The sequence below is a fragment of the Marmota monax genome, unplaced genomic scaffold (genome assembly GCF_021218885.2).
Source record: "Marmota monax isolate L192 unplaced genomic scaffold, Marmota_monax_Labrador192_F-V1.1 WCK01_AAM20220418_F8-fsc00148, whole genome shotgun sequence".
In the NCBI taxonomy this organism is placed as follows: Eukaryota; Metazoa; Chordata; class Mammalia; order Rodentia; family Sciuridae; genus Marmota; species Marmota monax.
In genome coordinates this window covers 2,119,261-2,132,437 of record NW_026693034.1, presented here as the reverse complement: position 1 = coordinate 2,132,437, position 13,177 = coordinate 2,119,261, and the positions used below count along the sequence as shown (strand labels likewise).

At 39.6% G+C, this 13,177-nt stretch overlaps 2 protein-coding genes across 8 annotated transcripts in view; both read left to right on the top strand.

The window, feature by feature from the left end:
* Window positions 1–13,177, top strand: part of Cyth3 (cytohesin 3) — a 91,505-nt gene that overhangs the window by 22,827 nt on the left and 55,501 nt on the right. The window contains exon 1 of one of the 7 annotated variants that reach the window (XM_046453652.2): window positions 9,110–9,157. The exons of the other annotated variants lie outside the window; for them this stretch is intronic. Coding sequence (XP_046309608.1) covers window position 9,157 — 1 coding nt within the window. The 5' untranslated portion in view covers window positions 9,110–9,156. Of the gene's footprint in view, window positions 1–9,109; window positions 9,158–13,177 lie in introns of those variants that run through there. 7 annotated transcript variants of the gene reach the window in all.
* The window catches only part of LOC124098810 (small integral membrane protein 10-like protein 2A), a 130,521-nt gene that overhangs the window by 85,112 nt on the left and 32,232 nt on the right, over window positions 1–13,177 (top strand). The gene's annotated exons all lie outside the window — the stretch shown is intronic.

Sequence of the window (13,177 nt, the reverse complement as noted above, 5' to 3'; positions counted from 1 at the left end):
TGTATATATAAGAGCAATTTAAATGAATTTTAAAATTGCTACTAAGTTGTTTTGAATTAAATCATTTAATTGGGACTTGTTAATTAGATTAGGAATTTTGTCACCTGAAAACTTTTTTTCTTTCAGACTGGTCATTTTAGTGATAATCTTTTGTTCTATTTCGTCTGTGAAGTCTGGAACTGCCAAACTTCATCAGTATAAGATGCATCAGAGACATGAGATGCAATCTGATACTTCGGGCTGCACAACTTCAACCCAGATCTACTTGCTGTTTTAGAACTAGTAGTGCAGTCGTAAACCCTAAAAATACAGGATTCTCCTAAATTCTCTATTTCACAATCTCAAAAAATTTTAAAAATAGTATATTTATAATACGGTTGCATAATCAATTATTATTCCCAACAGGAGACTTTTTTTTCATTTTTTTTTGGTGGGGGCGTGTATTGGGGATTGAACTGAGGGCACTCAACCACTGAGCCATATCTCCTGACCTATTTTGTATTTTACTTAGAGACAGGGTCTCACAGTTGCTTAGTGCCTTGCTTTTGCTGAGGCTGGCTTTGAACTCACGATCCTCCTGTCCCAGCCTCCCAAGCTGCTGGGATTACAGACATGTGCCACTGCACCCTGCAATATTTTTCATTTTGATTAGACATCATTGAGAATCAAATTTAAAAAAAAAACTTACTTATTGACGATCAGTAAAATTTTCATAGATTACCTTCTGACTCCATACAATTCAAGCTTCATTTCTTCTGCATTATCCTCATACTTTGGGTGTTGGGCAATGTGTAAGACCTGTTCATATTAAAATACCAATTATGGGGCTGGGGGTTGTCACAGGTAGAACATTTGATCAAACTCAATCTGAGTTTGATCCCTAGCACTGCAAAAATAAATAAATAAATAAAATTTAAAACATCTTTTCTGACTGTACACTTAAGCATCATTTCATCAGGTAAGTAGGCATAAAGGGCAGAAGGAAGTAATATTCCTAGAAATCATTTTTCCATTTGAGATGGCTGACTATAAACAAAATGTACACAGAAGTAGCTGAAAGCTACCTAAATGTATCCCACTAAACCCTTCCTTATGAGTCCCCCACATACTCACCCCAGGAGAAGTGTGCTAGGATACCCCTCCCCCAGTCTTTTAGAGGCATATTCATATATTGCTGCTTTTTAAAATGCCAACTCCTCCAGCACAGAGGTGCAGGCCCAAAGGCAGTTTGCTTTCTCACATGTAGGACAGAAAATCCTAATCTGCTCTATTAACTTCAGGACAGATGTTTAGCAGAGATTTGCTGGTTTGGCAATTTTGGGGGGAAAATAGCAGTTTTTTGTTTGTTTGTGATGCTGAGGATTGAACCAGGGCCTCCTGTGTGCTAGGCAAACACTCTCCCTCTAGGTTGCACTGATAGCTAGGAATAGCATTATTTGAACACCTGAAATTAGGGAGGAGATTAGGTTTGCATGTGTTCACTACAACTACCTTGAGAAGCAGGTTTTTACCTCTCAGAAAATGGGTGGGGCACACTCCAGGGGGCAGCCATGGAAAACTGCTGAACCTGCCATAGAACCAGCCTATTTTATCCCCTGTCCTCCTTCTTAGAAATAATGTTAATTGGCACTCTACCACTGAGCTAAATCCCCAGAACTTATTATTATAATTTTTTGAGGTTAGGATCTCACTAATTTTCCCAGACTGAATTTGTGATCCTTTTGCCTCAGCCTCCTGAGTAGCTGGAATTACAGATATATGCCAGCTGAAGGCCCCTTTTGTTCTTCTTAAAAAGAGAAGTAGCTGGGCATGGTGGAGCATGCCTGTAATCCCAGCAACTTGGGAGGTTGAGGCAGGAGGATTGCAAGTTTGAGGCCAGCCTTAGCAACTTAGACCCTGTCTAAAAAACAAAGAACAAAAAAGACTAGGGAGGGGCTGGGGTTGTGGCTCAGTGGAAGAGCGCTTGCCTAACATGTGTAAGGCACTGGGTTTGATTCTGAGCACCACATATAAGTAAATAAAATAAAGATCCATTGACAACTAAACAATATTTTATAAATTTTTTTTTTTAAAAAGACTAGGGATGTAGCTCAGTGATAAATTAGCCCTGGGCTCAATCCCCAGCACTGTAATAAAAATAATTAAAAAGAAAAGTAAAGAATTTTCATTAGTAGAAATTATTTAAACAGTTACCTATAGGAAGGAATTTTACATGAATAAGAGCCTGAGGTAATTTTTTTTTTTTTTTTTGGTTACAAACGAAGCAATTAAATAACTATTAAATTTCACAATTGTTTTTCTTTGGTTTTTTAGTTTTTGTGAAGGCAAACTTAAAAAGTTTTTTTTTTGTTGTTGTTTCTTTTTTGCCATGCTGGAGATTAGTCCAAGGTCCTGTGCATGCTAGGGAAGCATTCTGTCTCTAAGCTACATCCCCAGACCAAAGAACGTAACTTTTTTTTTTTTTTAAATATTTTTTTAGTTGTAGTTGGACACAATATCTTTATTTATTTATTTTTATGTGGTGCTGAGGATCGAACCCAGAGCGAGGTGAGCACTCTACCACTGAGCTACAACCCCGGCCCCAAACATAACTCTTAAATAATCCATTCTTATCTTGGTTGCAACAAGCTGTAGTCATTATCCTGGATTTGAATGATAACCAACCTTTAAGGAGGCTTGATAAATTATAACAGTTATCAGGGGGTACAGTGGTATACACCTGTAATCCCAGCTGCTCTGGAGGTGGAGACAGGAAGATCTTAATTTGTAGACCAGCTTTAGCATCTTAGTGATGCTGTCTCAAAATAAATAATAAAAAGGACTAGGGATGTAGTTTATTAGCAAAGCACCTCTGGATTTGATCCCTAATATAATGTAATGTAATGTAATATAATACATATCTCTCTATATATAACAAAAACAGTTATCTAAGATATTTAAGATGTATTTTCTTCTATAAATTAGAATGTTAGAGTGACTGCATACTCATTGCTTAACAGCTCAGCAAAATTGAAACATCGCAACAGAGGGAGCATTCTAGCAACAGAGGGAAAATACTTCCATGAGTTTCATTAAATCTTCTGTTCTGTTGGGTGTGATGGCACACATCTATAATTCCAACTACTCAGGCCAAAGCAGCAAGATCACAAGTAATTTCAAGGTCCATCTGAGCAATTTACATTTAGCAAGACCCAGTTTCAACTAAAGAATAAAAAGAATTGGGGTTGTAGTTCAGAGGCAGAGGGCCCCTGTGTTCAATCCCAGCACTAGGGGAAGGGGGAATACCCACAAAACACAGAAAAACAAACAAAAAAACCCAGAAACTTCTTTCCACCTTGGGTCTTGCCCTTCTTGTCATCCTGGAAATGGGATGACTTTTGAAAACTTATTGGAAGTGTATAAAGCTACATTTGTAAGTCAAATTCCTTTGTATCGCTTGGACATATGAATCAAACCTTTTAATTGGCAGTTCTTATGGGAATAAACACTCTTGTGTGCTTTTAAGTAGAAATCACAGAACAGGATGGATGAAGGAGAGTGCTTTTGTCTCAGTAAGGTCATTAATTTAGGAGATTTGTTTTCTGAGCCCTTTATTAGCAGGGACATGAGCCATCCTCTAAAAACTAGTGAAGCTCAGACTGTCCCTGAGGAAACTGTGCCCTGTGGCAGTTTTGTTGCACTTGTTACAGTGCCTAACCCCACACAGTTCTCACCTACACTCACATGGACTGTGAAGGCCTTTGGTGTAGTCACATTCTGAGAGGACTGAAGCCCTGCCTCTGAGGTGGGATGTTGGGAGCTGCTCCTATAGTACCTTATGGCTCCTTTGATCAGGAGGTTGCTTCTCCAGCAAAGATTCCTCTGCGTTGACATGAGCTTTTATGAGTTGTTGCGTGAAGAAACATCTTTCTCTTTCATGTATGCACATACACAAATCAGAAGCCGCTTCACATCTATTGATTATTGACCTCCAGACAATTGTTTATTCATTAATTAAGTTGTCTTTTACATGAATAGTTATACCATCCATGATTACTGAGGGAATGAGCATTCAGAGTAATTAAGGGTTTGGTGGGAGATGAATTGGAAACATCATTTATGACCAGGTATGAGATACCTAAGTCAGGGGTCTGAGACTGTCATTCTCTTGTTGAGTAGCTAAGAATCACTGACAGCTTGTAATGGGCCACCTTTCATATTTTTTTTCAACAAATCTCTCAAGCTGTCTCATTACTGATGAGCAGGAAGTCTAGTATCTCCTTCAGGATGACTTTTCTGGGCCCAGGAATCATTCTGCAGAACTCCAGAGATTCATTACATCTAAAGGGGTGCTGGGAACTGCAACTCTTTGGGTTACATTCGAATATTCAGCTCTTAAGCACAGCTACTTTCTTAAACACAGTCTGGGTACTCAGGGCCTTCCAGTCATAGATATAAGTTGTACTGAGACAATCCTCTCCATAAGCATCCAGACCTTGACCTTGAGTATTAGTCACCTTCTCATGGTGACTTTCTCTGTGGGGTTTTTGATGTCCTTGCCTGATGCAGATCTCAGCTGAGGGTGTCAGTATATCAGAGTTCCTTTGGACTTCCAGTGGGAAGGAATGAGAGTCTCTCTGCTTGTCATCTAGGAGGTTCCTTGGCCCAAGATGCAGAATTGACCAGTAAGTTTTGAATTCTTGGGAAGGCAACCTTGGTCAGAAGACAGGAAATACTTTTATTCTTTCTCCAGGGGTGCCTCCGTGCCTGGTACTTGCGTAAGTAGGAAAGGGACAACTCTTGTTAGAGAAGATCTCAGTGGCATAACAACACTTGTGAAGACTCACAAGACTCCTGCTACACATAATGAAGGCTACTGAGTAGGGACATGGCTTGATTGGCTCTGTGATTTAGACATGATGTTGCAATGGACTGAATGTTTATGCCTCTCCAAAATCCACATGTTGAAATCCTAGCCCCTAAGGCAATAGTATTAAGCCAAAGGTTGGGACCTTTGGTAGGTGATTAGATCGTGAATGTGATTAGTGCCCTTATAAAAGAAACCTCAGAAAGTTGCCTTGCCCCTTTCATCTTATGAGGAAGCAACAGAAATATAACCACCTATGAAATAAGAGAGGAGCCCTCACCAGACCCTGAATCTGCCCATGCCTTTATCTTGGACTTCCAAGAACTGTGAGAAATAAATTTCTGTTTATAAGCCACTTAGTCTATGATACTTTGCTGGAGTATTCCAGACAGATAAATGTATGAAGGTTGGAGTAGTGATAAGATCTTGATATAGGGTAGAAGCTGGGACTATAGGTGAGAGAGATTTACTATTTTAAAACAAAAACTTGTTATGAAAGTAAAGTAGAATTGACAGGATTTAGTGATATCATAGCCATGGGTCAAAGCTAAAGCTTGTCTAACTTGGTAGACAGTAAAGTCTTGAATCAAAGCATGGACTAGGAGAAACAGAATATGTAATGGATGAGAGAACAAATGACTTTATCAACACATTGTTTTATCTATAAGAGGTACTAGTGAAGGTGTTTAGCAGGCAATTAGATGGATATACTGGAGTGATCAATACTTAGGTGATAGGTCAAGTTGTGAAAATTGAGATAACCAGGAGAGTTTAGAGTAAGGAGAGACAATGACTGAGGAATGAAGTTTAGGCAGGAATAATGTTTAAGAAAGAAAGAGGAATCCTGGAATACCTGAGCTAGAATGAATTCCAGAAGTAAGACTCAAAGTGGTGGGAAAGTCTTTTCCACTGACCAGAGTAGCAGCAGCAGAGGGCTGCAAGGAGGTAGAAGAGGGGGTGTTGAGAGTGCCAAGTACTATTGCTATGAGGTTGGCACATGAAAATGGACGTATGTACCTGTCATGGTTCTTGGTTGCAAATTACCAATGACTCTGTCTTGTATATAAGGAAGTCATTGGAAAGGTGCAAGGGAAGTTACAGAACCTACAGGAAGTCTAGAGAGCCACACCCAGAAAACTGACCATAGATGAGGAAAGCAGCAGTGAGAGACATAGCCGCAGCCAGGCCACGTGAACAGTCTGGCTTAGGTTGCCCCATGGCTGATGCTGAATCCATGAATCCTGATGCTGAAATCCTAGCCCCTAAGACAATGGTATTAAGCCAAAGGTTGGGACCTTTGATAGGTGATTAGATCGTGAATGTGATTAGTGCCCTTATAAAAGAAACCTCAGAAAGTTGCCTTGCCCCTTTCATCTTGTGAGGAAGCAACAGAAATATAACCACCTATCAGCACTGAGTCCTGATTATTGTGGCACTGAAAAAATGATTTCCAAGTCACCCATTTCTTTGTCACATTCTTTTTGATCCAAACCCTGGGCAATCAGGCAGGCTCACAACAGGAGGGCACAGGGAGAGCCATACACAAGTCTTTTCCTTTAGTGGTCAGGTAGCCCATCATGACAGGTCATATAGTCTGGCTGTGCTCTTGATGTGCTCTTGATGGTCTTAGCAGGTATAGGGGAATAGCAGCTAAAATAATAGATGTTTGGAAAGTGGGAAAGCTAGATAAATATCCTTGTGCCCTCTTTTTTGGGAGGCCTAACTTCAGTGTCCCTAAGACTGGCAGTAGGCGTGGAGCTTGTTTAATCTGTAAGTGTGTCACTGGGTTCTTCTTGTAGCCATGTCTCCTAGGGCCACCCTGAGTCTACTATGGTATCCAAGGTCAGAGGACAGATTTGTCTTCTAGTTTGTTAAGAATGTTTGAATCTATCCAGAATTGGGGGATGGTAGAGAACCCTTTCTCAATGTGAAGGTACAGGCAGCATTAGCACTGAACTCTGGGGTTTGTGAAGGGTCCTTATGGTGAGATGGGTGCATCAGACCAATATCCTGATGTCTTTAAACCATTGTTTGAGCTTTTCCCCCCCCCCTCACTTTACATGGTGATGGCATCATGTAAAGGGGCATCCCCTCTTGGAAGATAAATGTCACAATCATGTTAATTTCCTAGTATTCGCTTAATGTGTTACAGACTTAAATTTATCTCTATGAGTTTATCAGTTAGCATTGAGAGAATATAACAGCCTTGTATGTCCAAGGACTCAGTGTTAGGCAGTTATTGTTTCTCATTGTTAGTTGACACAGGGCATGCTGTTTTTTGGTTTTTTTTCCTCCCGTTTAGTTACAGATGGACACAATATCTTTATTTTGTTTATTTATTTTTATGTGGTGCTGAGGATTGAACCCAGTGCCTCATGTGTGAGCAAGCACTTTGCCACTGAGCCACAACCCCAGCCCAGGGCATGCTATTTTGATAGGTAGATTTGTCCAGTGTGATGAACATGAGTGCCTGAGAGGCAGGTGTGCTCCTGGCATATGCACCAATCCCCATGCACCCTGCTGGGTGAGGAGTCTTGGGAGATGCCTGCTGATCTCACCCCTGTGGAAGCACTTTGGTGTCTTGTGACTGTGGAATGGCCTACCCTCCTGCTGAGATCTCTGGGGGTATTGTGCTTGTTCTCTCTTTTGTCAAGGAGACTCTCCCCCACCCCAGGCCATTCTCCACCTGACGGCCTTTTTCCTACTCATTCTCCTGACCTTTCTCTGTTTCCCTCTTGGAATTTATTGATGTTTTGAACCACCTTGAGTGTTAAATGCTCTTTCCTTTTTAAAAGGCGTAAAGAGGGCAGAGGACCTGTGGCTTGTTTGTCTGTGGGCATTGTGCCTACTGCAGGAAGCATTGCTAGGAAGAGAACAGTGTTGAACTGAAGAATTCCAAGGTAGGGCTCAGTGCAGGGGGGAGGGGAAGAGGCCTGGAGGCCTCCAGGGGGAGCCTTGAGGCCTGAGCCACCAAAGGGAAAGTGGGGCCACTGGAGGCAGGCTATGAAACCTTCTGTTTGTGGAACTGCAGCACACCCAGGTTACCTGCCAAACAACAAAATCTTATTTCAAGATATAAGTAGCATGTAAAAATATAAATTCCTAAGAAATTTCAGAAAATTACAATGAATAAAAATCACCTGCAATTCCACCATTATCATGCTTTTGTTTGTATAATTTTACTTTTCTGAGTGAATATAGTATATGTTTTTGAAAACATTAATGGAATCTTATGTACTTATAGTGTTGTATCCAGTTCTTTTCATTTTACACTATGATATAGGCTTCCTTTTATGTCAGTAGAGGTCTACATTGTTATTAAGTGGCCTCATGTTCTGTGATATGAAGAATACTGTGTTTCCTTTTGTGGACTTAGATCCCTTCTTTCTTTATATTTAAACCATGTAAATTCCACTGTGATAAATAGTCTTAAAATTGTCATTTCAGTACCTTAAGACACAGAACTTTTAGTTACTAATATAGTAGAATGTAATTGGTATCCTAAATATTTATTTTGTTACTGGGGATTGAATCCTTAATCACTGAGCAACATCCCCAGCCCTTTTTATTTTTTATTTTGAGACAGAGTCTTGCTAAGTTGTTTAGGGCCTTCCTAAATTGCTTATGCTGGCTTTGAACTTGGGATTCTTCTGTTTCAGCCTCCCAAGTCATCCAGCACCCCCCCCCCCCCCTTTTTTAACTTGTTCTGTCTCTTTGGGGTTTGTATTAGTCATTTGATGTTCCCTATTCACTTCAAGTTCCACTTCCCCTCCTAGAACTGGCATAGGTATTTTATCTTTAAGTTCCCGAGACTCTGTCATAAGGAGAAACTCCCCATAAGTTTCTAGCTGAAGGATGTTGATAGTAATTAATATAATCATAACAGTAAGAGCAACAATGGTATTGGTAAATGTGTCGCTTTCCCTGTGGACTGTGAGTTCATTTGTAGTTATCAACACAGTCCTTGAGATTGATACTGTAAACCCCATTCAGTAGATGAGAAAACTGAGAGTTTAATGGATTACATGACCTATATAAGGCTTATGAGGGTGGCATTAAGCTGCAAACCCTCGGTGGCCCATTCCTGGGCAAGTAGTCTCTTTCCATTCTGTATGTCTTTCTTAGCCAAACCAGCACTCCTGATAGTAGTGATACTTTATAAGGCTAAAGACACTCTATGGTTTTTAAACTAGAGGCAAAAACACTTTGTCTTTTTTTAGATACTTAAAGTTGTAACTGCTTTTCTTTCTTTGGCTACGTCAGACAGGAGCAGCAAGTCAGTAGGGAATCATGGTTCCGTGGCCAACTCCAGTAAGTACCTGTTTCCTCCTTGGATTTCCCTCTACACTTTATTTGGCTAATTCAGGTTTTACCTTCTGTTCCACTCTTTCATTCTGTCACTGGACGGATGTTAAACGTCTGTTACTCTGTGCTCAGAGAATGTGCGGCCGTTTGTGTATGTCTCTATAGATGCTTTCTGTGTCCTGTTTGTATGTGCACTAGGAGCTTTCCAAATGAAGGGTCTTATACAGCTATTTCAAAGTGCCTTATGTTTTACTTGTCACTGCATCCTCAATAACTCACTGTTACCAATAAAAATGTCTAACAAGATTAGATACTTTTTCCCATCAGAGGAATAAAGGAAAGAAGATATGACCAACTAGAAGGAGGAAGTCTCCAATAAAAAAATTAATAAAAAAAATAAAGGCGGATTTTGCATTCTTAAAAGTAGGGCAGTGTTCTTGAGCGGGAGGGAATCCTTCTGTGGACCCGGATTGTGGGGAGGGCTGATAGAAAGTGTGGGAGGACACTTCTCAGAGGAGGGCAGCCGCGTTTCCAGAGGCTAAATGTTAAAGTTGAGCATGGTTTGGATGCAAATAAGAAGTTCTTTCACCTCCACTACTTGCTGTAAAACTTTTCTTTTTTTCATTTTTAAGGTCATTTGGGGGGAGTTTCTTTGCTCCCAGCCTCACTCTGTCAATGTGGCCTGACCCCTGAATCCTACACTCCCACACAACTTGAGAACTTGATTCTTTTCTCACAAAAGACTTCTTTCCTACTCCTTCCTCCCCCAAAAGACTCCACATTTGAGGCTAAGTGTTTTGAACTGAGTCCTGGCTAGAGGGCATGTTAAGTATGTTCTTCTGTCCAATGTACATGGAAAAACATGAGCTTTAAAGTAAATGTATGGAAAATACCCCTTATCCAGGCCACAGTCTGTTCTTTCATGAATGTGCTTGTACTTATGTGATCTATTCTCTCTACTTCCTCTTTGAAACTGAAAAGGTAATCCACAGTGGTTTGAAATAATGAAAAGGAATAGAGAATCAAGAAAATAATTTCTGGGGGTATACTCAGTGGTAGAGCATTTGCTTAGCATGTTCAATGCCCTGGGTCTTATCCTCAGCACTGGAGGAAAAAAATAAGAGAAAAAAGAAAATAATTTCTTAGACCATTCTTCTGAGATCTTTTGGTTAGCAGAATTAATACTTAAGGAATATAAAATGAGGATAAACTTCACATTTTCACATTCACTATTTTTAAAAATTTTTTTTAGCTGTAGTTGGACACAATACCTTTATTTTTTATTTTATATTTATTTTTTAGTTGTAGTTGGACTCAATATCTTTATTTATTTTTATGTGGTGCTGAGAATCGAACCCAGGGCCTCGCACATGCTAGGTGAGCGCTCTACCGCTGAGCCACAATCTCAGCCCCAATACCTTTATTTTATTTATTTTTTTATGTGGTGCTGAGAATCGAACCCAGCGCCTTGCACATGCTAGGCGAGCGCTCTACCGCTGAGCCACAACCCCAGCCCCTTCACATTCATTATTAACAAATACTTTTTAAAATAAGAATCTGAGTCAGAATGAACCTGAACCATTATCTGGTTGTTTCTGAAATTCTAACCCACCTACCATTTTATAATTAAAGAAATGCAGGCCCCTTGCAAAGATCAGGGAATCTAAAAGTATTTTCCAGAAAGTTACCACCTGTGTATCCTGGTTCAGCTGAGGTCTGGTTAAGTTACTTGTTCTCGTTTGCTGTTGGATTCTTCGCTTCAGGAACCATAAAATTTTTTTCAGGAACATTTTCAGTAAAGTTGATGAGATATTGTTGGCTTGGAAAATACACAAAGAATGTGACAGTTCTTTGGGGTGGACAAGTATAGATTTGCTGATTATTTATATCTTAGTTGATGTGAATGCTTCTTTCCCTTTGGTTTGCTAACTCAAGCCCCAGCCAAAGGCTTTCTTTCTAGCCTTGGAAAACCTGCCTTCAAGTCTTTTGCCTTGAAGAGCAACTGGGTTAGAACACCCTCATTTTGGTCCTATCTTGAATGGGAATGTTGTTAAGTCTGATGTTTGCTGTAGGATTCTGCCGGAAGTCCTTCAATTACATTTAGAAATCTCCTATTCTTAGTTTACATTTTTTTTTTAAAATTTCTTTGTCATGTTGGGTATGGAATTCTGGTCCTCATTCATGCTGGTAAGAGTTCTACCACTGAGCTACACCCTTAGCCTGAGAATTTTTTTTTAATCAAAAAAGGCTGTTGAATTTTATCAAATGCTTTTCCCCCATGTAGTTCGATGATCATATGTCTTTCATTATGAGGTTTTCTATACTGTTTGATTTTTAAGAAAACCCATTTGTACATATTCTGTCCACTGACTTAAGGCTTAGAACTCCTCTTAAACACTGACTTCACAGCAGTCTTCTGCATGTGTTTTATTGTGAATTTGCTTTTTTTTCTTCAGTCTGTTCCTGTCTTCTTTTTTGTATAGTTTTAGCATTCCTGGAATGAAAATGATTTTTTCTTTAAAAAGTCTCTTCTGTCACTCTTTGAGTTTAAAGGATAGCGAACACACACCCATGTGCCAGTCCTGCCATCTTGATCTGGTCTCTGGGGACTATAACTACCAATTTTGCTTGTCCAATTTCTGTTTCAAAAGAACTTTCAAATTCTTAAAAATCATTTGAGATCCTGATGGAGAGTCAGTTTGGAATTGTGTTACAAAACCTGACAAGGGCTGAAATTTTGGGAGATGATAGAAGGGTTCATCAGGGCTGTACTGTGGAGTGGCTGGAGGAATCACTGTGGTGGCTTTCAGTCCAGACTGCCAACTTCATCTTTCTTCCTTGGACTGTGAGATACAAACCAGATGGACTACACCCTGATTTGCCTGCTGTGTCCTAAAATAGCACTCTCCCATCCCCATCTAAACATTAAATTCCTCAAGTGTTTTACCTTTTAGATGTTTGTGAGTGGGAAACCAAATACAGATGTCCTACAGCTGTATCCAATTTGCTAAAGAGGGAGTGTGGTCAGGCTTCCAGGCAAAGAATGAGGAAGCACTTCCACTGCTAAATTTCATGGGGAATATTGTTGGTGGGTGCAGATGTGTAATAGCTGTGGGAGGACCTCCAAATCTTTACATGGAGACCTCTCAGATTCTTCCAGTTTAAAAAGGGAGCCAATAATAGTTGTATTGCTTTTTCTTTGTTTTTCTTTTCTTCTATTGGGGATTGACCCCAAGGGTGCTTTGCCACTAAATTTTTAATTTTGAGACAGGGTCTAAGTTGCTGAGCGTCTTACTTACTTGCTGTGGCTGGCCTTGAACTTGCAGTACTCCTGCCTCAGCCTCTCAAGTTGCTGAGATCACAGGCTTTTCACCACCACACTGTCTTATTTTTTTAAACACCCTCTTTACCTGAGGTAGGATGTGTCAGACTAGTGACTCAGGTGTAAGTCATGGGTCACCTAATGATGAACATTTCAGATTGTTTTTTTGTTTGTTGTTTAAAGACAAAAAGTTTTCTTCTTTTTTATAAAACAATACTTTTAGTGTGGATTTCTCCCTTTTTAATTTTTTCTAAGATGTTTTTAGTTTAGTTGGACACAATACCTTTATTTTATTTATTTATTTTTATTTGGTGCTGAGGATTGAATCCAGCGCCTCACACGTTAGGTGAGCATTCTACCACTGAGCCACATCACCAGCCCCATTTTAAATTTTTTTAAATGCTTCATAATCTGGGTCCTATTTGGACAATTTTTATCCCATACCTTTATCTTCATATCCAGAACAATTTCTTCAAATAATCCATTTGATATGTAATAGTGAATAAGTACACACCTTGTTGGACAATATGACAAATAATATTTTCTTGATTTATAATTAAGACTCATTATTAGACTTTTTATTCAATAACTAGGCTAATAACTAGACTTTGTTTTGGGACTCACCATTAAACGCTGCATGTTTTAGTTTTACTATCTCTCTTGGAATACACAGAAAGTGAAAATGAAAAATAGGCACAGGGTGA